The sequence below is a fragment of the Panthera pardus genome, unplaced genomic scaffold, assembly GCF_024362965.1.
Source record: "Panthera pardus isolate Hobbes unplaced genomic scaffold, ASM2436296v1 HiC_scaffold_27, whole genome shotgun sequence".
Classification (NCBI taxonomy): Eukaryota; Metazoa; Chordata; class Mammalia; order Carnivora; family Felidae; genus Panthera; species Panthera pardus.
The window spans coordinates 18,553,131-18,577,775 of NW_026526843.1; the positions used below are offsets into that span (position 1 = coordinate 18,553,131).

Consider the following 24,645-nt stretch of genomic DNA (forward strand, 5'->3'; position numbering starts at 1 on the left):
AGGTGCTGTCATGGATTCATCCAGAAAACAAGACCGTCATCGTGCGTTGCAGTCAGCCTCTTGTCGGTATGAGTGGTAAACGGAATAAGGATGATGAGAAGTATCTCGATGTTATCAGGGAGACTAATAGACAAATTTCTAAACTCACAATCTATGATGCAAGACCCAATGTAAATGCAGTGGCGAACAAGGTGAGTGCATTTAGTGACATGACAAATGCTTCTCTTAGATACAGTGTGCCATGTTTTACATGATTGGGTTTGCCGTGGTGTGGCACTTTGTGGGCTTACGTTAATAGTTAAACTTAGTTGAAATAGGAAGACTACTTTGCTGACATAGGAAGTAGTTTTAATCACAAAACGTATTTTAAAATGTGAATCCGTTAAATGAGAATAACCTTTAGGTAAATTAGATGAGTATCGAACTATAATGAACTTCAATCCTGTCGCAAGTTCAGCCCTCTTTGGAGTGCCTTAGGCATCTACGAGGAGTTGTGGGAAGCTGCAATGGTTAAACCCTAAATCTGTAGCTTCATCCAAACGGTCTCTTCACTGCACTTGTTAATGTGCCTGCTCATTTATATAAGATAATTCAATAAAAGGAGATTTCTGTATATGGATTTTACAATCAGGCACACACAATGTTACTGTTTTCAGCAGCAATCTGTCTCCATTGTCTTCTTGGCCTTCTTAAGCAGAGTGTGCCAAGTGCCCCTAAAATTGTTTGGGGACGTCGCTGTGAACATCAGTGACTATGTAGCGTTGCTTTCAGAAGCTCCCCAGAAGTTGCCGCAAGATATAAGGCTGTTTGCCCAGACTCTAATCAGCCCCAGATTGATACGCTTTTAACATTCGATTTCTTCTTTTCTTTTTGTGTTTTCCGTCTCCTGTTATTGCCAGCTGTCACTCCCAAGTGCTCACAGTGGGCCTGCCCCACGTTGTTCACCACCATTCCGCCTTTCAGATTTATTGTTTCTCGTCAGCTGTAGGCTTAAATTTCATCATCTTGAATACTTTGCTTATCCCGAGGTCACTTTTCTGGCATCTTCAATTATTCATAGCACAAGACAAGAACCCAAAAGCAAAACACATCCTCCAGTGGCTCAGAGAGAGATGCAGACTGTGGTTGTTTGCACACGGATCGTGTGTCTTCCACATTTGCATGGGGGGTGGGGGTCCCCTCTGCTCCCGGTGTGCTCTTGGACAAGCTCTCTATTACTGCAGTAACAGTTTTTGTCTCACTGATGGAAATGATTTGGAAATTCTATGTAAAGCAATCAGGAGTGGTATTCATGAGTAAATTAGGAATTATAAGTAAAACGTAGGAAATTAAGTCTAACTATGAATATCTTCTTGCATTCTTCATAACTTTAGATATCTCTGTTCCTTCCCTCATATATAGTTGAGAGTTCAAAACATGCATAAAATGCAATATCTGCATGTACACATTTAGCCTGAAATAGATATGGTGTTACATTAAAATGAAGTATTTAGAAAGAATATTTTAAAATATGTAAATGTATAAAACAAATACCTTCATCATATTAACTCAAGCTTACTGCTATAGCAGTAGAATTCTTGAATGCCTTTTAACACTCAGGAAATATGCCTGTGTTGCTAGTCCTGTTAGGGATGAAGGGAAGAAAAAAATTAAGGAAAAAACCTAGGCTTTAAAGATCTCTGCAGCATTCTTTAAAAATCAAGCTCTGGTTCCCTCCTCCCTTGGCTGTGTCTCTCCCCTCGTCATCTATATCCATAGCAACAGGCCCTTGAACCTTCGCATTGTCATATTAGATAATCTGGGTTGTTCCTTTCTGTTGAAGAGAAGGAAACTGAAAAGACTTCCAAAGTAACCAGAGATGGAGAATTGGAACTTTTGGGAACTCAATCTATGCTTGACTAATTGATTTTTACCCTTGTGACTTCTGTTCTCTTTGGACCTAATTGTTCCTCCCTTGTGGAGATTTAGAAATTTACAACCTCCGATGTAATAAGCGACATTACACCATTTTAAAGTAAACAAACCAACCCCAGGCGTAGATAAGACTCAGCACCAGGCTGCTTCAATTTGGTGGCGGTCTGCTGTGGTTACAGTGGAACCGCATTAATGCCTGTCTTTGCTCTGGCAATGAGCAGCAAGTATAGTTTTCCTTTTATTTTTTTTTTTATTTTTGCATGGTATCTTCAGTTATGTATGAAAGAAACTCCAGCATTGAGAATCTCTTTGCAAATCACCGTAGCTTTTTAAAAACCACATGTGTAGAGAAGCAGGTCATCTCTGGGAGGGTGACGTGTGTCATTGCTTTATAGGCTTGCAGCTCCAGCAAAATTTAGGCTTGCTATCTCCTCCCAGGCTGGTAGCCTGCAGCTTAGGAAGTAACTGCCAGGTGGATAGGAGCGCCTCTGTCTTGGCCTCTGATCTGAGCTGCAAAGTGCTATGCCCTGAGGCATGGATAACCAACAACAGGGAAATAAGGCTCATCTGTCTATTCGTTAGCTAATAACTTTTTAAAAATGGTAATGTGAATGTGTATTGTCTACTTAACTACTGATGATGCTGTTAGTAACAAGCTCTAAAATATGTTATATATTCTTCCTATTGTTATAAATAAAAAGAGGCAAAATGTAGCAATAGCACATTTGTCCAGTGCCTTCCCCTTCCATTTCAGCTTATAGAACATTGCTTTCTTGGCAAGTCTATGAATTATTTAACTTTTTCTTAAAGGGCCAGAGGCCACATGTTCCATGGCATGTTAAAACATTAAACAAAATGCAACCAGGTTCTTCAACAAAACCATTACATTTCTTTTTCTCTACGTGGAAAATGGGTATCTTCACCACATTGTGAAGGTGGACGGATACCTGCCCTGGCAAGATAATACTTTCAGGTGCTGTGGTATAGGTGGTGGCCATCTTGTCTCCCCTCGAAACCTTTTGCTCTTTGAGGGCCTACTACGTGCAGCTCTCTGTCCTTGGTGTTTGCACAGCAGACAAACAGTCATGGTGCACTAGAAAAGGTTTGGGCTTTGAACTCAGCGTGAATTCTGTTGATTACCATGGGGCTTTGGGGATCGTTAAATAGTATCTCTTCTCTTTCGCAAAATGGGGATAGTAATACCTCCCTTGCTTGCAGCATTGCTGTAAGAATTAGATAAGATTATGGAAAGCAAGAATCAGTATCTGGAACCTCACTGGGGCTCATTAAATGGTGGCTGGTGTTAGCTGTGATAGAGTGTGCCTCCTTTTAATCCTGTTTAACCTACTGAAGTGTTATTGCCTATTCTGTGGGAGAGAACGTTGAGGCTCAGGGAGGTTGAGTGCCTTGCCTCAAATCACATAGCAAAGAGGGGCCAAAGCGCCTCCACCCCCTTCTACCCCCCCTCCACCGCTGCTGAAGAAGAGTACTTCTACAGAGCTGATAGAGGACAAGGACCCTTGAGAACCTGCTCATGCCTTTCCAGATCCAGAAGAAGAGCTAGTAATTATGGAACATTTTGAAATGATTTTTTTCTTGTGAATACAGATCCCCAGGAAATTGCCAGCCTGCTATTTTCTTCTAGCTCAGAGTGTGACTAATGTTGTTGAGGCTGTGTTGGGTAGGAAGTCAGGTCACATCAGTCATTGCATCTAAGTCGGAAGGTTTTAAGTTGAGATTTGGAGGACCAGTAACTTGAAATATTTGGCTAAGTTACTGACGAAGTAGAAAATCCAACTGATTATTTGTATATCTTGCTGTTTCTCAGGCAACAGGAGGAGGATATGAAAGTGATGATGCATATCACAACGCCGAACTTTTCTTCTTAGACATTCATAACATTCATGTTATGAGGGAATCTTTAAAAAAAGTCAAAGACATTGTTTATCCTAATGTGGAAGAATCTCACTGGTTGTCCAGTTTGGAGTCTACTCACTGGTTAGAACACATCAAGGCAAGTAAACATATATATATATATATATATATTTTTATGTTTATTTATTTTTGAGAGAGAGCAGGGGAGGGGCAGAGACAGAGAGGGAGACACAGAATCCGAAGCAGGCTCCAGGCTCTGAGCTGTCAGCACAGAGCCCAATGTGGGGCTCGAACTCATCAACCATGAGATCATGACCTGAGCCAGAGTTGGATGCTTAGTTGACTCAGCCACCCAGATGCCCCAAGGCAAGTATATTTTTTTTAAAAAAGATTTACATGTATAAAAAAGGAAGTCATTGTTTAGTGGAACAGGAATCTCTTTTAATTCCTTCAGTTTTAAAATTGAGCAGTTATTTGTAGTGTAGGGTTCTACATTTGACGGTTTTGTGTCTCTTTATAATTTGCTTACCTAAATTACAGATTTCACAGCATCACTCCAGAACAGTTTGAGTGTTGGTAGAGATGTCACTTCCCGTGTTGTCGATAACAAGTAGTTGGGGTTTCATGCAGATTTATTTAGGAACAGCCAATTGATTATCTAACCGTTACTGGGTATGACCCTCAAGGACCTAGAGATAGATTGTTTTTATTGAAAATAATCTCAAATTGACTTATTTTAAAGAATGAACTTTATGCCTTGATTATATTCAATCCTTCATCTTGATAAAGCCATCAAAAGCCTGCAGTCTTTAAGAGTAAAAGTACTTGAAGCTATCTGAGGAAACTAACACTTTTAGAAACCACCATTTAGTTCTGTAAACAAACGAAAAGCCCACTTTAAATAGGTGCATTTTTGATATAGATTATTTTCTAGTCAAATTGTACTTTCAAATTTGATAGGAATCATATTTTTCTTTTGCCTGTCTATAACTTTCATTTTTTTCTTAATTCATTATTCTCAAAAAGGAGTTAGCAAAACAAATTAATTGTGACAGCTGAAGGTAACGTGGGGTCCTGGCTGGCAGCCTGCTTTAGAAAAAGGACATTATGGGGCGCCTGGGTGGCGCAGTCGGTTAAGCGTCCGACTTCAGCCAGGTCACGATCTCGCGGTCCGGTCCGTGAGTTCGAGCCCCGCGTCAGGCTCTGGGCTGATGGCTCGGAGCCTGGAGCCTGTTTCCGATTCTGTGTCTCCCTCTCTCTCTGCCCCTCCCCCGTTCATGCTCTGTCTCTCTCTGTCCCAAAAATAAATAAAAAACGTTGAAAAAAAAAAAATTAAAAAAAAAAAAAAAAAAAAAAAAAAAAAAAAGAAAAAGGACATTAAGTAGAAACTAAGGAGACCTGAATAAAGTATGCGCTTTATTAAAAATAAGCTAATATGCTCATTGATAATTTCATAGTATGTCAATATCGCTTCACTGGTTGTGACAAATGTACCACACCATTATAGGAGGTCAGGAATAGGGCAAACTGGGTCGAGTATATGCGAACTTTCTGTAGTACCTTTATAACTTTTTTGTAAATCTGAAACTATTCTAAAATAAACATTTATTTTTTAAAATGGTAGTATTAGAAACAAAATTACTACCATTTTCAGAATATATATGTATCAGTTTGTTAAAACCGGAGTTAAATAAAATTAGTAAAAGGTAAACAAAAAAGTAGTGTACTCTTATATGCAAAGCATCACACTAGACCTCATGAATGGAAGAAGGTATGAGACATACTTCTGCCTTTAAGGAGGTTTGTGCGGTTGAAGACGTGGTATGTACGTGTGACAGGAAAGCTTCTGCTCCTTGCTGCAGTGTGTTAAGTGGAAGGGACGAGGGAACCCATTCTAGAGAAGGAGGCATTCTGAACCAAAGTCCAGGAACAGGCCTGGGGGAGGCCCTGTTGGGAAGAGTGAGGAATTCTGGAGTTGCAGGTTCATCTCAGAGACCTGGGAGAAGCCAGGTGGTCAGAGGCCTTGGCCATGAAGCTAGGTTGTTGGAAGCCCCAGAGGTTTTGGAGTAGTGAAGTAGTAGGAAAATGTTCTGGCAGGTTCTTATAGGAAAGGAAAGAAGGTAAAGTCAGAAAATAACCACTTCAGGTATCCAGAGGCAGGGTGGTAATGATCAGAATTAGAACATGTCCAGGTGGGGAGGGGGGCACTATGAAAGGGACAGACAGGAGAGCTTTCCGAGGAAGGGCCTGTGGGCTTGATGATTACCTAGACACAGGATCTCAAGAAATGTAGGCTGATGCCAAGAGGGTGAAGCTGGGTAACTGGGAAGATGACACCACCATTTGCAGATGCAAGATTGTCCTGAGCAGGGTCTTGGTTAAAAAAAACATCATCTGTTTGAGGCAGCAGCGGGCCATCCACCTGGTGATAGGTAACAGGCAATTTTCTTCCTGCAAGGTGGAACTCAGAACAGGGGCTTGGGACTGAGATGGAAACGTGAGAATCAGCTGTTGGGCAACCAACTCAAGCTGAGCCCTTTAATGATGCTGAGAGGGACACGTTAGCAATGATTCTTGCTGAGTTCATGGGATTATGGTCATTTTTAGTTTCGTTTTTGCGCTTTTGTTCACCTTCTCCATTTTTATCCAGTGAATATATATTACTTTTGTAAATAAGGGAGAGAGCTTTTTTTCTGAAAGAGAGGGCACAGGCACAGGAATTATTAGACAAGGTGAGTCAGCTCCTACTCTGAGCTAGATAGAAGAGAGACTGGTCAGAAGTAGGTCTTCTTCAATGGCTCACGTGTCTGAAGAAATTAGGAGTCCAAGGCCATCACATAAGATGAAGTATGGAAGTTAGGACTTAAGGAATATGGAAAATGCCATAAAAGACCCCTGTAAATTTTTATCGTTTTGCCCAAAGAGAGGGAGATACAAAAGAAATGAAAGAAACTGTCATTGTTCTATCTGGAGACCATCTGTAACTGGGGAGCCCAGAGAGACACCTGTAATGACATCTGACTCATGGCTACTTAGACATAGGTCAGATTGTGCTAGAAGACAGAGGAGTAGAGTTATGGGTAGCGTTGAGCTCGACCTTGAAGATAAGGTGGGAATGGGGGAGCACGTTTGGGCTGTGCTACTTCTGGAAGCTCTAGAGGAGAATCTGTTCCTCACCTCTTCTAGCTTCAGGTGGCTGCTGGCATTCCTTGCTGTGGCCAGATCACTTCAGTCTCTGCTTCCACAATCATGTTGCCTTCTCTCTGTGAAATCTCCCTCTGCTCCCTCTTATCAGGATATATGGGATGGAATTTAGGGCCCGCCTGCATAATCCAGGATAACCTCTCCATCTCAAAGTCATTATCTTGATCACATCTGCAAAGTCTCTGTTAACCATATAAGGCAGTATTCACAGATTTGCAGGGGCTAGGACCCAGCCATCTTTGGTGAGCATTATTCAGCCTCCCATGCTATTTTGCGGCCCCAGGACTGCTGATAGACACGTGGCATGGCCACCACTAGCCTGCGTTCAGGCAAAACAGTCCGACCACTCTGTGCAACACAGGGCAGGCTTTGCGAGCGAGAAGACCACCACCTTGGCACGTGTCCTATATCGTCATTCTAGTTCACCGATGGAGCCCTGACAGGGTAGAGTGTCTCTGTTTCCTGGAGCTTACATTTTTTTCTCTGCCCTTTTCTCTTTTTTTATGTTTATTTTTGAGAGAGCCAGAGACAGAGAGAGGGAGGAGCAGAGAGAGACACACACACAGAATCCGAAGCAGGCTCCAGACTCTGAGCTGTCAGCACAGAGCCCAACATGGAAGTCACGAACTGTGAGATCATGACCTGAGCCAAAGTCGGACACTTAACTGACTGAGCCACCTAGGCGCCCCGCGCCCCCCTCTGTCCTTTTCGACACTCTTCCCCTATAGACCTTCCCGTTGGAAAGTGACATATTATTTTGTGTTTCCTAGAAGGCGACATAATCCATGTCATCGTGTTGTGGGCATTGTCTCTTTTAGTCCAACAGAAGCTGGTGGTGGGGGCGGGTACCATTACTTTAGAAAGGAACCACAATTCTGTGATTGGCTCAATGTGTCACATGTCATTACATAACTACCAGGCGTTCCTGTCAAGAAGCAATGGCGGGAATTCATACCCTATTGGCAAACATCTAATAATTTCTAAAGATAATTGGCTGGGATTGCATTCTTTTTCGTGATAAGGGACATGTCTGGAGTGAAGTTGCCCTCTGTAAAAATGTTCCTTCAGTTGAACTCAAGTGACCTGCTGCATTACCACTGCTTCTCAGCAGCCCTTTCTTCACAAGCACCTTAAATAAAAACTGTAAACGGGAGTTTGAGGAGATACTTAGAATGCTGGAAGAAATAAAGCTGCGCTAGTCATTGTAAAAACAGTGATTTTTGCATGAATAACTGATGTGCCATCAGGTCCCCTAACCTGTCCTTCTTGGGACTACTTTGTCCACTTATCTTTGGTTACTGTTTATGTCAACATGATAAAAGTACCTATTTTTAGGGGTGCCTGGCTGGCTCAGTCTGCAGAGCAAGCTACTCTTGATTTTGGGGTCGAGTGTTCAAGCCCCACATTGGGCATAGAGCTTACTTAAAAAATAAATAAGTAAAATGAAAAACCAGATCTTTCACTTACTCTTTTCCTTGAATTAGTGAAAGCGACCATAATACTTGACTGTTGCACAGCTGTTACAATTTGGGGAGCCCCCAAATAGCGTCATGTAGGTGAACGGCTGATGAACGCATGAAAAGACAGAGCCCTCGTACACTGACAGTGGCAACGTGAAGTGGTACAGTGGCTTTTGAAAGCAGTTTAGCAGTTTCTTAAAAAGTTAAATAAGTACACATTAGCGTGTGAGCCAACCATTTCACTCTTAGGCATTTACACAGGATAAATGAACACTTAAGTCCCTAGAAATGTGTATGTGTGCATCATTCATAGTAATCAAATACGAGAAACAACTACATGTCTATCAGCTGATGAATGGATAGATAAAATGTGATCTGTCAATAGAATGGAATTTTTTTTGGCCTTAAAAAGGAAGGAAGGACTGATACAGGCGACAACATGGATGTACCTTAAAAACACGCTGCTAAGTGCATTAAGCCAGTCAGGGTGCCTGGGCAGCTCAGTCAGTTAAGTGTCTGACTTTGGCTCAGGTCATGATCTCCCAGTTCATGGGTTCAAGCCCCACGTCGAGCTCTGTGCTGACAGCTCGGACCTGGAGTCTGCTTCGGATTCTGTGTGTGTCTCTCTCTTTCTGCCCCTCCCTGCTCATATTCTCTCTTTCTCTCAAAAATAAATAAACATAAAAAAAAGACCACCTATTTTATTATTCCATTTACATAAAATTTTTAGTAAACACAGAACTGTAGAGAAAGAAAGCAGATCATTGGTTGCCAGGAGCCGAGGAAGGGAGCAGGGTTTGACCTCAGATGGCACACGAGACTTTTTATGGGTGATGGGTTGTGATGATGGTTGCACAACTGTATAAATTTACAAAATCTTACCAAACCACACACTCATGGGTAAATTGTATGGTTCATAAAGGATTACTCCATAAACACCTAAATCATCCAAAAATGACATTGTGGCAATAAATGTTTGTGTACATAAATTTAGTAGTACTTCTAAGTCTCAAACTTTTACTAGAAGGCCATCCCTGTATCCTTACATAAGTATTCTACTAGTGAGCCACAGAGTAGTTCATATTTTGTCAAAGGCTCAGTGGTCATTTCCACTGTATCAGGCCTTTAGGGTCTAGACCTACTGGACCAGTGATTTTTCTAAAATGATCACTGTTACGAGCTGAATTGTGTCTCCTCCCCCCCCCCCAATTCATATCTTGAAGTCCTGAGGTACACCCTCCCCGTCCCCTCCCCCCCCCCCCGTACTTCAGAGTGTGACCTTTTTAGAAATAGGGTCAGTGCAAGTGCAGTTAGTTAAGATGAGGTCTTACTGGAGTAAGGTGGGCCCTTAATCCAGTAAGCTAGTAAAAAACTGTAATTTCACATTTCAGCAGTCTCTTACAGCCACCTACTGACTCGCGTGTTCTTTGCCAGCTTGTTTTGACGGGAGCCATTCAAGTAGCAGACAAAGTTTCTTCAGGGAAGAGCTCAGTGCTTGTGCACTGCAGTGATGGATGGGACAGAACTGCCCAGCTGACGTCCCTGGCCATGCTGATGTTGGACAGCTTCTACCGGAGCATCGAAGGGTTTGAAATACTGGTACAGAAAGAATGGATAAGTTTTGGACATAAATTTGCCTCTGTAAGTAAACCATAAAGTTCATTTTTTAAATGTCAGATTACTGCCATTTGAGATGTAAAAACTAGTCATTAAACCACATATTTGCTTTTGAAAAGGAAAATCCGAGGTATTGAATGATAAGACTCTACAGGTTTGAAAACGTGTGATGCCTGGGGTCAGGTAGAAGTTGTTTTAGGAGACTTCTCTATCCATCTGCACTATTTACAGTTTGATTTGAAAGTAATACCAGGAGCCTGCATGAAAATGTTCACATTGACTTTGTGTGAAAGGAGGAGGATAGGGTGACAATTCTTTCTCAACTACTATTAGAGCTGTTAGAGCCAAATGCATTTTACAGAGATACTAGATTCTTATTATTCTGATACACACATTTCCAGTTCTCGGTTCCAGATATCCTTTGCATAACCCTTCTGAACAAGGTCACTCAGGTGATGGTCATCCACATTTCCTAAGTAGTGTGAATAACATTTTCAAGTAGAAAGAATCATGGTTAATAAAAGAATAAATGGTAAGGCTTTTGTCTTGTTTTTAAGAGAGAAAGAACTTACTTTTAATGATAATGATAACACCCTTTTGGACCCAGCTTCAAGGCTTCAAACTTGAGGGTTGGTCCCTTCGTGCCACTGACATAACCGCAGAGTCATCTGGCCCTGTCTCCCTGCAGCTGCTCTAGACTGGTACAGAATTCCAGTCAGATGAAATAGTTGGGGCACATGTGTTGGTATTGCTATTTTATAGATGTTTATATACTTGATTTCCACTAGTTCAAAATTCGGCATCGGAAAGCAGATCACGGACTTGTATTGTCACATTTTGTGGGTTGTATGCTTTCTCAGTCTCATGCCCTTAAATTATAACAAATCGTCTTCATCAATTCCTTTTAGAGAATAGGTCATGGTGACAAAAACCATGCCGATGCTGACCGATCTCCTATTTTTCTCCAGTTTATTGATTGTGTATGGCAAATGTCAAAACAGGTAAGGGATATATAGGATAAAGATACGTTTGACTCAGTGTTTAAATATTTTGGTCTAATATCTGGGATTTGCCTCATCTCTATTTACATTTGTATGTTAATAATCGTTGAAGCTGCATGATGGGTATATGGGGTTTGCGTTTTTATTCTCACTACTGTTTATGTCTGGGATTTTCCATAATGTCTTAAAAATTCAATATCTAACTGTAGCATCTCTACTAACGGAATTGACAGTACGTGTATAGAGGCACGTGTATATAGCTATGCCTGCTAACATATGACACCATAAATAATAAAACTACCCTATATGCCCTGTGCACCCAGGAGAACTGAGATAATTGGCTTGCTTTCCTATTATTCAGTTATTTTATTTTGAGAGAGAAAGATAGAGTAAGCAGGGGAGGGGCAGAGAGAGAGAGGGGGAGAGAGAATCCCAAGCAGGCTCTGCACTGTCAGCACAGGGCCCAGTGCTGGGCTCGATCCCACGAACTGTGAGATCATGACCTGAGCCGAAACCAAGAGTCGGAAGCTTAACCGACTGAGCCACCCGGGCACCCCTACTCGACTCTCCTTTAAACTCGACTCTCCTCTAAACTCGACTCTCCTCAGTCCTGTGCACAGCACCAAGAGAAGAGCTGTAGGATGTGTGCGGATTATGCACCTCTTTTCAGTTCTGTAAGAGATCAGCCCCAAGTTTTCATGCTTTGTTGGCTTGTTTGCTTTTGTCTAGTTCCCTACAGCTTTTGAATTCAATGAACGGTTTTTGATTACAATTTTGGATCATCTGTATAGTTGCCGGTTTGGTACTTTCTTATACAACTGTGAATCTGCTCGAGAAAGACAGGTGAGTGGAAATGCTAATCGTCTTAATTAAATGCGTCTGGTCTTTCCTGAAGGAAGAAGGAAAACAAAATGATAGCTTGGTTTGTGTGAAATGCGAATGTTTCTCATTTTTCACCACGGAGCCTGGGTGCTTTCACTTCAGCCAGGGCTTGTTGAGTGTCTGCTATTCAGTGCAGGGGTAAGACACTAACTTTGCCCTCAGGGAGTAGGAATGACTTTAAAGGTACGGAAGGGCTCCCTCCCAAAACACCATAAAAATGTCAGTAGAGGAAATTGTTTTAAAGGCATAAACCTACAAGAACAGGGAAGATGAAAAAGGAGATGTGGCAACCAAATTTTAGAAGCTGATAAGTTTGTAGACAACGTAGCTTGATAAACTGAGTCTCAGATCAGCAGTGGGGGGAGCCAGGAAGCAGCCCTCTTTGCACTGCCTAGAGTCCCAGATGACTCGGGTTTTCGGGCAGAGCGGAAGGATAAGACCACCCGAGGGTCTGTTGGAAATCAGCAGTTAGCCTCCTCAGATCCCCTCCACTCTTCTGGAGCTGAGGACTCTGGCAGAGTGAGTCTCTGGGCAGAGGACCCGAGTGTCACCTGGGGGTGAGGCGAATGGAGAGGAGCTGACTCTGAGGGCCGCAGCTTCTTTCCCCTACTGACTCCCAGCATTCTGGAAGCAAGTCCTCACGTTCCGGGAAGGAGCATGAAAGAACCTCTGTTGGTGAGGGTCGGGGGACAAAATGGAGCCCTCGGCCATTGTTGGTGGGGATGCAAAATGGTGCAGCCACAGTAGAAGACCATGTGGTGGCTCCCTCAGAAGGCTAAACATGGAGTTGTCCTAGGACCCAGCAATTCCACTCCTAGTACATACCCAAGGGAAATGAAGGCAGAAGTTGAAACAAAAATTCGCACACAGATGTTCACAGCAGCACTACTCACGATAGCTAAAAGGTGGCAATGACCCCAGGTCCATCAGCGAGGACGGGAGAAACAGAATGTGGTCTATGTATACTCTGGAATACTATTCAGTCATAAAAAGGAATGAAGTCAGGGTCCAGGCAACAGCATGGACAAACCTTGAAAACATGCTAAATGAGGGGAGCCAGACACAGAGGCCACGGATCGCATGATTCCATTTATTTGAAATGTCCAGAATAACAAGTACATTGAGGCAAGAAAGCAGATGAGTGTTTTCCAGGAGCGGGAGGGGAGAATGGGGGGTGCCTGCTTAATGGGTATGAGGTTTCCATTTGGAGTGATGAAAATATCTCGGAACATGTTCCATGTGGAGTGATGAAAATATCTCGGAACCTGATAGAGGTGATGGTGGCACAGCTTTTGTGAGTGTACTGGATTGTAGACTTTAAAATGGTGAGTTTCATGGTATGTGAATTCCACTTCAATTAAAAACAATCATCTCTGGGGAAACTGGCCTGAGAAGAAGAACCTAAAGATACCAACACCTACGGTTCCCCACAGTGAAACTCAGCTTGACGAGCCTCATGATCCGAGAGCTTCCAGTCGGCTCTTCAGCCCTCCGCTCTTAAATTGTAGCAGACAGCCAGGAGTGAGAAAGAGCGTGGAGAAAAGAGTTACCAGGCAGGGAGGGCAGAAACATACACAAGCAGTCATCATTTAATATCCCAAGAAAGATCAGAAAATGTTGGTGGTGCGAGATATAACAGGATGTTGTCTGGAAAGACCGTTTCGAGATCAGAAACCAACTTGAAATGAAACACATGACGTCCACAGAAATGAAAATCTCAGAAGAAGAGCTGGAAGAGGAGGTGAAATCTCCCAGAAAGAGCATTAGAGATAGAGGTGGAATATGGAGACCAGATCACTTCTGGAGATCCAAAATCCACATAGTAGAGGTTCTAGAAAGAGAAAATGGGGAGGCCATAGAGCAGGAAATCACAGAAATAATTTGAGAATGTTTCCCTGAATTGAAGTACATGAGTTTCCACATTGAAAAGCCTGCCAAGGGCCCCAGTGCAGTGGAAAAAAATAGACCCCTACTAAGACACATCTCCATGAAGTTTCAAAACAACCGGGGACAAAGAAAAGATCTTCCAAGCTTCCAAAGAGAAAAGGAACAGGTTATTTGCAAATAAGCAGATTGAGAACACAAAATTGTTCAGTATCAGTATTGGAAGCTAGAACTCAGTAGATCATTGCCTTCAGAATTTTATTTGTTTATTTTTTTTTTAGAGAGAATGAGAGTGCACGCAGGAGCAGGGGAGAGGGGCAGAGAGAGAGAGAGAGAGAGAGAGAGAGAGAGAGAGAGAATCTTAAGCAGGCTCCACGTTCAGTGCGGAGCCTGATGAGGGGCTCTATCCCACAACCCTGGAATCATGACCTGAGCCAAAATCAAGAGTCGGACGCTCAACCAAGCCACCCAGGCACCCCTACCTTCAGAATTTTAAAGGAAAATGGTTTCAACCTAGTATTCTCCAGCCACCAAACCGTCAAATGATTAGGTAGGCCAAAGATATTCTCAGACATGCATGGCATCAAGACTTCCCTCCCACACCAGCTTCTCTCGAAGCTGCTGGAGCATCTGCTCCACGCAAACAAGGAAGAAGACTGGAATCCAGCTCAGAGAGAGGCAAGAGGGGGTGCTCAGGGCGAAACAGGAAAGAGATCATAGATGCGAGCTGGACACAAGACACAGAAGCACCCGGCGCAGCTTGCTTTCCTCCGAGGATCAGACTGTGAGCTCTGAACGTACAGTGTCTTGACAGAAGTTCGAGACGTTGGAGGAAGAGTTGGGGATTGGATTACTGGTAAATGCCAAGGAAAGTTAGCAAACGGAATAGGCAGTTGTTAAACCAAGGGAAGACGACAAAAATTGGGGAGAAAAAGTGACTATGTAGCCTGCCTGGGAAAAGCATTTGCTTCGCGATAATGATCAAAACACTAAATGTCAGTCTCTTGAAAGCTGTGGGGGGGTGGGGGGTGAGGCAGGAAAGAGACTGAGTGCCCAGAGCCGTTTAGCCCCCAGGTAGCAAGGAGGGCATGTTATCTAGAGATGTGGAGCTTAAGTACCAGGTAATCAAATCAACTTAAAAAAATCAAGCACAGTTGCTTGTGTGGAGAGAGGTGAGAGAGTTAATCTTTTTATAACAAACCTCATCAGGCTACTTGATCTTTTAAACTATGTGCATGTATAAAAATAAAAACAAGCATGCAAATAAACGCAACGCAATATAGATTGTGGCATCCGAAAGGTACAAATGAAGTTTTAGGTGGATTCCAAGGAAGGCAGACTTTTGCTGCCATTGTTATTGTTCACACATTAATGAAATATGCATGCTAAAGACATGTCTTCAGTTCCTGGCTTCAAGCTGTTCTTTTTTAGCATCCAACTTTAGCTTATTGGTCCTTTCTTATTGAAGTCATTACTAGGAAGAATTTCACATTGTGCCGTTGGTAATTTTAGTAGTTGTACCTTTTATTTCCCAAGCATTGGATTCTTTCCTAGTTTATGCTCAAAATTGGTAGCAATCTATAATAAACTGCAAATGTGAATCTCTGTGTGGGATGATGGACACTGAGTGAAAAAGTAAAGATTGAAGTCCGTTATCTAGGTGTTTTCAAATACCTGGATGGCAGCATATGATAAAGATTACACATCTGGATGGTTGCTTAAAATCACTTTATGTCTAGATACCAACTGTCAAGTAGGTACAGGTGAAGACCTTACAGTCCTAACAAATATAAAAATGAAAAGAGCCAGCGGGATCTTGCGATAATTTTTCTTTCTGCTGAATTAAAAAGAACATACTGCCCAGATATGTGTTCATAAATGTTTTACCTCACCAGGAACAGTCATTTTAGGTCAGTGAATTGCATTTAATGGTACAGCGTTCTGCACCTCTGTCTTCTGGCAGAAATAGTGGCTCTCAAGCTAGGCCATTATCTATGCAAATATCAGGAAGTGGTTGCTGGGCACTCACTGACCCGTGAGGCTTTTTGAGCCATTATGGGGATAATGTAAATGTGTGATTCAAGTAGAAGCTCAAATGTATTGCCACAGGCTGAAAAATGGTTTGCGTACTTGTGTGTTTTTACTTAGGCTTTCCACTTTCTCTTTCTCTATAGAAAGTTACAGAAAGAACAGTATCTTTGTGGTCACTGATAAACAGTAATAAAGACAAATTCAAAAACCCCTTCTATACTAAAGAAATCAATCGAGTTTTATATCCAGTTGCCAGTATGCGTCACTTGGAACTTTGGGTGAATTACTACATTAGATGGAACCCCAGAATCAAGCAACAAGTAAGTGAAATGACATTGTTAAAAGGCAGTGATGTGTATTAATTATTGCTTCTGGACTTAGATAATGTCATTTGGTAGTTTTTTTCAAAAATATTATGAGGGGGGAAATAGACAAAAAAATACACTTGCTTTCAAATGCAGCTTTAATTGCTAAGCCACTTATTTTGATTGGCTTTAACTTATATTCCTATAAATAATACAATTTTGGGGGCGCCTGGGTGGCTCAGTCGGTTGAGCGTCCTACTTCCGCTCAGGTCATGATCTCACAGTTTGTGAGTTCGAGCCCCGTGTCAGGCTCTGTGCCGACAGCTCAGAACCTGGAGTCTGCTTCGGATTCTGTGTCTCCTTCTCTCCCTGCCCATCCTCCGCTTGTGCTCTGTCTCTCTCTGTCTCTCGTAAATAAATAAATAAATAAATGTAAAAAAAATTTTTTTTTAGATAAATAAATAATACAGTTTTGGGGACACCTGGATGGCTCAGTCAGTTAAGCATCCAACTTCAGCTCAGGTCAAGATCTTGCAGTCTGTGAGTTCGAGCCCCACCTCGGGCTCTGTGCTGACAGCTCAGAGTCTGGAGCCTGCTTCAGATTCTGTGTCTCCCTTATTCTGCTCCTCCCGTGCTTGTGCCTCTGTCTCTGTCTCTCTCAAGTAAATAAACATTACAAAAATAATAATATAATTTTTATTACTAAAATGTAAACTGATTAGAAGCTCTGGAAAATTTTCGAGTTTTGATAGCCAAGGTTTTCCTTCAATTAGTGGACATTCTTGCACATCATAAGAAAATTCTTTCCAGGAAGTAGACTTAGATGATCGTTCAAAGAAAGAAAATATTTTCCGGTATCTACCCCAGGTGTATGTACCAGGTCAGCTAATATCAGAGCGCATTTCACTGAGGGGCATGTCTTCTAAAATACAGATAAGTGATCTGTCAGTGGATAGATTGGCCATTTGTCAGTCAAAACGGGAAACTGATTTTTGAAGCAAAAGATTCCACATTTTGTTGGAGACACACTCGGGCTTCTCCATTCTCCCCCTTCCGCTCCGCTCCAAAATCAGAGAAGAAAAGTACAGCCTGCGCTGTAAAGGCACGGAAGCACCGCCAGTTCATGATTTGTTTTAAGCGTGGTAAATCTTCAGTGTTTGCAATTGCTCTTTGTAAAGGTTTGCACGTTTTCCTGCAGTGTGGATGGTCAACTGACTACCTGTTCTCACAGGCCGGTGTGGCGTCAGTGCCAGCTTTAATCCCGCTAGAAGTCGCAGGGTGACAGCAGGGCCCTGGCTCTGTGGTCTGTCTCTTCGATTGTTTATCCCACTCGGGCAGCTGGCCACGGGCCAGCCTGTGCCCTCTCTTCCCACTGGGAAATGCCCGCTCCTAGCTGGCACTCTCGTTTCAAGGTCTCTGCTGCTCACATGAAAGGCTTCTGCAATTCGGTAATGGTGGCAATGTGTCATCTCTCAGAAAGTGACAGATTCCAGGGCTGGAGAGCACTCGCTTGCTTAGTTTGGGGTTTGAGAAGCATGTTGAGGGAATTTACTCAACAGTAGTTCTTACATTTGAAATATCAAGTAAAGAGGAAATGGGATTTTGCCAGGGTTCTAACTGCTGTTACAGAGGACATGTTCCTTTTCTAATTAGAAAATATTCTATAGATGTGCACTGTGTCTTGCACATTGATCCTTTTATGTATTTATTGTAGCCTTTTTTTTTAAACCATTAGTAATTAGAAAGTATCAACAATTTCTGTACAGATCCTCTAATCTCCCCTCACCCATTTGTACTTGGAGAAACTCTTAAGATTGGAGGAATTTAGAGCAATTCATTTCTGAATATATAAAGGTGACAATTGGGTGACAAGTCAAGTTGGAAGAAACATCATTAGAATAACTTGCATCTCTCTCCCCTTATTTTCATAGAGCTTAGCAAAATGGACCTGGTCCAGATAGGAACACAGATTTTTTGATAGAGGTTTCTATTTTGAGACAGTAATTGGTCTGTATTATGATCTGTGAAAGTACTCAAAAAAGAAAGTAACTTACGCTTTCTCTGTAGATTTCTACATGTATCTTTGTATTTTCAGGGAGGGAGACACAGAGATTAAGAGGAGGCAGTGTCAGCCCCCAGGAGCTCCCAGGTTGATGGGGGTGCCCAGGAACATAAGTCCATGATGATAGTGCTCAGGGAGAAATGTCATAATAGAAGTGTGAATTAAATGCCTTAGATTTCCTTAAAGATCTCACGTAGAACATTATTTCATACAGAAATAGATTTAAATCCGATCACATAGGGCTTCTTAAATTACAGAATGTAAACCTAAAGAAATACACTTAACCACTTAAAAGTTAAGTTGTTCAGTTGTCTGGCCCAGTGGGTACACACACCTTTACTGGGTACCTACAGCATTCAGAGCACTGCAAGTATCCCATCAGTACTGAAAGATACAAAAGCATATACTACATCCAGCCCCTCCCTGTGATGAGCTCTAGCCTAGAATAAGGCAGGGTTAGTGTGCTTTGCTTTTCTTTTTTCTTTTCTCTTCTTTTAAATGTTTATTTTGAGAGAGAGATTGTGAGCAAGCAGGGGAGGGGGGGAGAGAGAGAGAGAGAGAGAGAGAGAGAGAGAGAGAGAGAGAGAGAGAGAGAGAGAGAGACGGAATCCCAAGCACCATTAGCGCAAAGCCCGACGTGGGGCTTAAACTCAAGAACTGTGAGATCATGAGCTGAACTGAAATCAAGAGTCGGACGCTTAACCAACTGAGCCACCCAGGCATCCCAGGTGTGTGTGCTTTTGAAAAGCAAAAGCCACCAACCTTTGCTACGACATAAAAACTCAGCAGAGTTGATGGAAAGACCAATACTTACATTAGAGGAGCTCTCCATAAGCAAATTCGGTACCTGTATTAATACGTGGGACTTGCTCATGCCGGAAGCACAAGTATTCAGTGAGTCCTGTTATAAACCTGAGTGGGGCCTTGGGCTGCTGGGGAGCTTCATATTCTACTTCGGGGGCCACTGTGCTCCCTGCAGCTGTTAACCAGGCTGGCACTGGCAAGCTCACGTCTCTGCGTAGCGATCGCCAGAGGTTGAGAATGAGGACAGTCAGATATGGACAGGCTGGCCTGTGTGGTGCTGAAGTCATCTCCAGTAGGAGGGCCTGTCTTCTGTGCTGTGTCGACACTCTTTATTTCACACTCAGTCCCGAGTGAGAGGCTGCGGCGTGGCATTTACAGCCACTTGACTGTATTTAAACCTCATTTCTCATGGTTTTGTCTGTTAGACTCTTTCCTTGTATCCTCTAAATGGTTTGTATTTTTCTGTAGGCTAATGCCTTCTGGACATTTTGTACCCATCACTGGACTGAATTCGTTTTATTTCTAGTCATTTTTTTGGTCTACTCTCTCGAGTTTTCTAATTATACAGCCTTGTCCTCTGCAAAAATGAGTTTTACCTCTGATTTGTTTTTCTTGTCTAATTGTGCTTGCTGGTACAATAACAAACTGATCCTCATAGTCATATGAAGAAAAGACAGTTTTAAAAATAGCCAAGACAGTTTTGAAGGAGAGAATCTCGAGAAAGAACTTGCCCTGAGAATCGAAAGTGTAGAGCCCAGAAACAGACTGCACAGGTGTGGGGCCCAGTAGGTGACACCAAGCAGAGAGGATGGACGGTTGATGGTGAACAGGCCTGGCACAGCAGATCAAAGTGGACGTGTCTAAAATGGAACTCTTCGTCCCCCAGAACCTGTGCCTCCTGCCATCTTCCCATCTCTGTTCTCGGCAACCCCATCCTAGTCACTCTGGCCAGAGACCAGGCAGTCCTCCTTGACTCCCTCCTCCCTCACACCCCTTATCCAGTCTGTCGGCAGAGCCTGCTGGACTGGGCCCTCCAAACCTATAGGACTCTGGATACTCTGCACCAGTCCCCCTGCTGCTGGGCCCGTGCGGGCCGTGTGATGCTGCCTAGCCTTGTAGCTGGGCTCCCCGATCCCACCCTTGCTTCCTTCTGGCCCATTCTCAACATGGTAACCAGAGCAGGCCTTGCAAAGCAGATTCCAGATCCCACCACCCCTCCACTCAGAAGTGTCCAGGGAACCACTCGCCTCACCCAGCACCAAAGCCCAGGTCCCTGCAATGGCCTCTGAGGCCTGACATGGCCTCCTTCCAGCCCTGTCCCTCTTACACCGCTCTACTTCTCTTCCATAGTGTTCCTCACCTTTGAACACCTTCTGTAACTCAAACCTGTAGTATTCTCTGTCTGTCTCCCTCTGCTGGAAGAGAAATGGCATAAAAACTGGGATTTGGGGCTCCTTTGTTCACTGATGGGTCCCAAGCGCCTGGAACAGTGTCTGCCCTCAGCTGAATACACAGAGAAAGACGGACAAAAGACATTACCAGGCCACGCACAGCACTTACTGGGTATCAGGCGTTCTACCAAGCATTCCTGTTCCAATGCCACATGCATCTTTCTGGAAAACCTCGCGCTCTGCAGTTACGGTAAAAACAAAACAAAACAAAAAAAAAAAAAAACGAAAGAAAAACAGGGCTTACAGGAAGAATAGGATTAGGAGGGAGGAGGAGACCTCTTCTGGCCCATGGGCCTTTGTAACCAGAGCTCTAGTGGAAGCACCAGTGCCACTAGAAATGCAGGCACCATCACACATCTGTGGCATTTCATCTGGCCTCTGTCGACCACTCCTTGGCAGCCTGAATTGGGTTGAGTGGTCTCCCCCAAAAGACGTGGCCCCTCCGAACCTGTAAGTGTGATCTTATTTGGGAAAAGGGTCTTTAGGGGTGTTACTAGGTTAAGGATCTGAAGATGCCATCTTCCTGGATTTGCAGTGCGCTCTATATTGCGTGACAGGTGTCCTTATAAGAGAAAGCAGAAGGAGATTTGAGCCACAGACACTCACGGGGAGAAGGCCATGCGAAAACAGGAGAGGTGGGAGGGAGGGAGGGAGGGACACAGCCACAAGCCAAGGAAGCCTGGAGCCACCCGAAGCTGGAAGAGGTCACCCTTCCCTGGAGCCTCCAGAGGGAGCACAGCGCTGCCGAGGGCCTGATTTCAGGCTGGTGCCCTGCAGGGCTGTGAGAAAGTACATTTCTGCTGTGTTAAGCACCCCGCCCCATTTTGTGTTAATGTGTCATGGCAGCCAGAGGAAGCTCAGACACCATCTTAAAGCCCCGGGCTCGTGCTCCCTCCTTGAAGTACAGGTCCCGGAGGGCTTGTGCCCCTACCACAGCCCGCTGTCCTCCGCGTGCGGTGCAGGCTGCGGCCTGCATATCAGGCGTCTCTTCACAGCTTCCTTGTTGCTGCTCAGCTCAACACAATAGGAACGCACTTGTACAGACTTTTGGCTCTTTTCTTAATGTCTTCATATACGGCTCAAGCTTTCTAGGAGCTTTCCTTTTATCTCAAAACACGCTGGTGATGAGGGAGTCTTCGGTGGGCCACCCTACCGTGTATCTTGGTCTGGGTGCTGATTACATTAGTGTACGTATATGTAAAGGCTCACTGAGGTGAGCATTTTAAGATTCGTGCACATTCCTGCCTGTTAATTTATACATCAGTACCAAGGTTTTGAAAGTGAGCATGCTGGGGAGACGCACACTCTGTTCCCGCCTGACTTCTAACCTTTGTACTGCCGCAAGGCCCCTGTCCATCAATGAAAGAAATCGTCCAAGCTGACTGTATTGGCTGACTTCACTCGTGCGGCAACCCTGTGAGGTCTGTGCTGGGGTTTTTTTTGTTTGTTTAATTTTAGTTTTTATTTTTTAAAATTTCCATCCAAATTAGTTAGCATCTAGTGCAACAATGATTTCGGAGTAGATTCCTTAGTGCCCCTTACCCATTTAGCCCATCTCCCCTCCCACAACCCCTCCATATTTATGAGTTTGTTCTCCATATTTATGAGTGTCTTCTGTTTTGTACCCCTCCCTGTTTTTATATTATTTTTGGTTCCCTTCCCTTATGTTCATCTGTTTTGTCTCTTAAAGTCCTCATAGGAGTGAAGTCATATGCTTTTTGTCTTTGTCTGATTAATTTCACATAGCATAATACCCTCCAGTTCCATCCACATAGTTGCAAATGGCAAGGTTTCATTCTTTCTGATTGCCAAGTAAGACTCCATTGTCTATATATACCACATCTTCTTTATCCATTCATCCATCGATGGCCATTTGGGCTCTTTCCAGACTTTGGCTATTGTTGACAGTGCTGCTATAAACATGGGGGACCCTTGTGCGCGTGGCAGGGACCCTTGTGCAGAGTGGGGCCCCTTGTGTGTGGGCAGGGAGAGCCCTAACGCCTGTCTGTGCTCTTTGCAGCAGCCCAACCCGGTGGAACAGCGCTACGTGGAGCTCCTGGCCTTGCGTGACGAGTACATCCAGCGGCTCGAGGAGTTGCAGCTCGCCGGCTCTGCCAAGCTCGCCGAGCCCTCCACCTCGCCGGCCGGCCCTTCGCCGATGATGCCCCACGTGCACACCCACTTCTGAGACGGGACCTGGGCGCCGCAGCGCAGCTCCGGGCAGAGGACGTCGTGGCCTTTCATCAGGGGCCTCTGTACAAAGTAGATTGAAATACTTGCCTCCATGTAGAACTGGAACTAACACGATCTTAAACTCTTGAATATGTGCCTTCTAGAATACATATTACAAGAAAACTCTAGCGTCTACACGGCAATCAGAAGAAAGGAGCCAAGATGAGGTTTTGGAAAATGCTAACACCTTTCAAGAGCAGGTTTTGAGAGATTAAATTTAATTTACCTCTTTTGAAATACTATGTATACAATATCTATTTTGTGAGCTTAATTGGAACGACGTGATTTTAAACTAAAGTGAAAACCTGTGCGAAACGAATTTGCCTTAGGTTGCTCGCGACAGTTGCTTTGGATTACCTAAAATGAATCCAAATGTGAAAGATGTTATTGCCAAAACAAATTGAGCTCTTCTTCTGAGGCATCATCCAAAAGCAAGGTGTTTAAATAATTGCCAAATTTTATACCATCGTCAAGTGGTGACTTAAAGAGAACTAGCTGTGTAGATGAGTTTTTCATTAGTTTGAAATTTTAGAATATGAAGTGTTTTCCCCTAATTTTCAAGAGGAGCGTATTTTTATATTACACAGATGGGGCCGAGTCAAATAGGATTTGATTTTTTTTTTTAACGTTTTGCCCGTTCTATTTTCTGAGTTCTTCCATGAGCTTGCCTAAAATTCTGACCCACTTTCCAGTTATGGAAAACCCCTCATATAGCACTGTTTGAGGATGGCGGGGGCGTTATGCTGCTGAGGTGACTGTTTTCGCAAACATCGCTCTAGTCAGACCAGCTTATCTGCCAAAGCGTAGGGTCGACCATCTCGGACATATGAGCTGTTGCTAGAGCATCATTCTTTGAAATAAAAGCCGCAGATGTACATTTGTTGAGCATATTCTTGAAAGTATTGTATTTCCATTTACATGGTGTTGGATGCCCTTCCCCCCAAGCGTGCATTAAACTGGTTCTACAAATTTTTACTTGAAGTGTACCTGGCATTTTGCTTTTTCAGGTTTTGGGTTTTTTGTTTCTTTGTTGTTGCTTTTTGTAGTAATAGTAGTAAATGAAATTGCAAATGCAGTTCTATTTGATATCTGAACTAATTCATTTAGTTAAGTATATTTGTAAAAGTTAAGGCTAGAGTTAAAACAATTAATGTTTTACAGTGATTTGTAAAGGACTATTTATAGCTAATATGGTTTTGTTTTCAATGAATTAAGAGAGATTAAGTATATCTTTGTAAATTATTTTATGTCCTAGCTTAATTGGTCTACCAAATAAGACATCTCAAATATAGTAGTATAATGTATAAATTTTGTATGTATAAGAAATTTTATTAGACGTTCTCTTGCTTTTTGTAAACGCTGTAAATATTTCATAAATTAACAAAGTGTCACTCCATAAAAAGAAGAAAGCTAATACTAATAGCTTAAAGGGTTTTGTGAAATTTCATGAAAAAGTTTTCATGACAATAATGACTAAAGTCCTGCTGTAATAAATATATTAACGAAACATAGCACTCTGTTTTCGGGGGTGTGACTGTGTGTGTGTGTGTCTTCTTTTCCTGGCTCTGCTACATATGTGTTTTATCTTACTAGAGACCTTACAGGGCTCTCCCAAAATTGTGTATGGGACATTTGAGTGTATTAAAAGTGATGGGTTTTTTTTTTTTTTTTTTAGTGTTTATTTTTGAGAGAGAGAGAGAGAATGAGCAGGGGAGGGGCAGAGAGAGAGGGAGACACAGAATCCGAAGCAGGCTCCAGGCTCTGAGCTGTCCGCACAGAGCCCGACATGGGGCTCAAATCCACAAACTGGGAGATCATAACCTGAGAGGAAGTCAGAGGCTCAACCCACTCAGCCACCCAGGTGCCCTTAACAGTGCCAATTTTAAGCCACAACCATCTTTATTAAAGTAAGGAGAGCTTCTG

At 43.1% G+C, this 24,645-nt stretch overlaps 1 protein-coding gene across 4 annotated transcripts in view; it reads left to right on the forward strand.

The window, feature by feature from the left end:
• The window catches only part of MTM1 (myotubularin 1), a 97,401-nt gene extending 73,168 nt beyond the window's left edge, over positions 1–24,233 (forward strand). For all 4 annotated transcript variants that reach the window (XM_019435767.2, XM_053892004.1, XM_019435770.2 and 1 more), the window contains 7 exons: positions 3–191; positions 3,743–3,928; positions 9,888–10,094; positions 10,979–11,071; positions 11,801–11,914; positions 16,012–16,188; positions 22,511–24,233. In XM_019435767.2, the coding sequence (XP_019291312.1) occupies positions 3–191; positions 3,743–3,928; positions 9,888–10,094; positions 10,979–11,071; positions 11,801–11,914; positions 16,012–16,188; positions 22,511–22,678 (1,134 nt within the window). In that variant the 3' untranslated portion in view covers positions 22,679–24,233. The remainder of the gene's footprint in view (positions 1–2; positions 192–3,742; positions 3,929–9,887; positions 10,095–10,978; positions 11,072–11,800; positions 11,915–16,011; positions 16,189–22,510) is intronic.
• Positions 24,234–24,645: the final 412 nt, after the last annotated feature.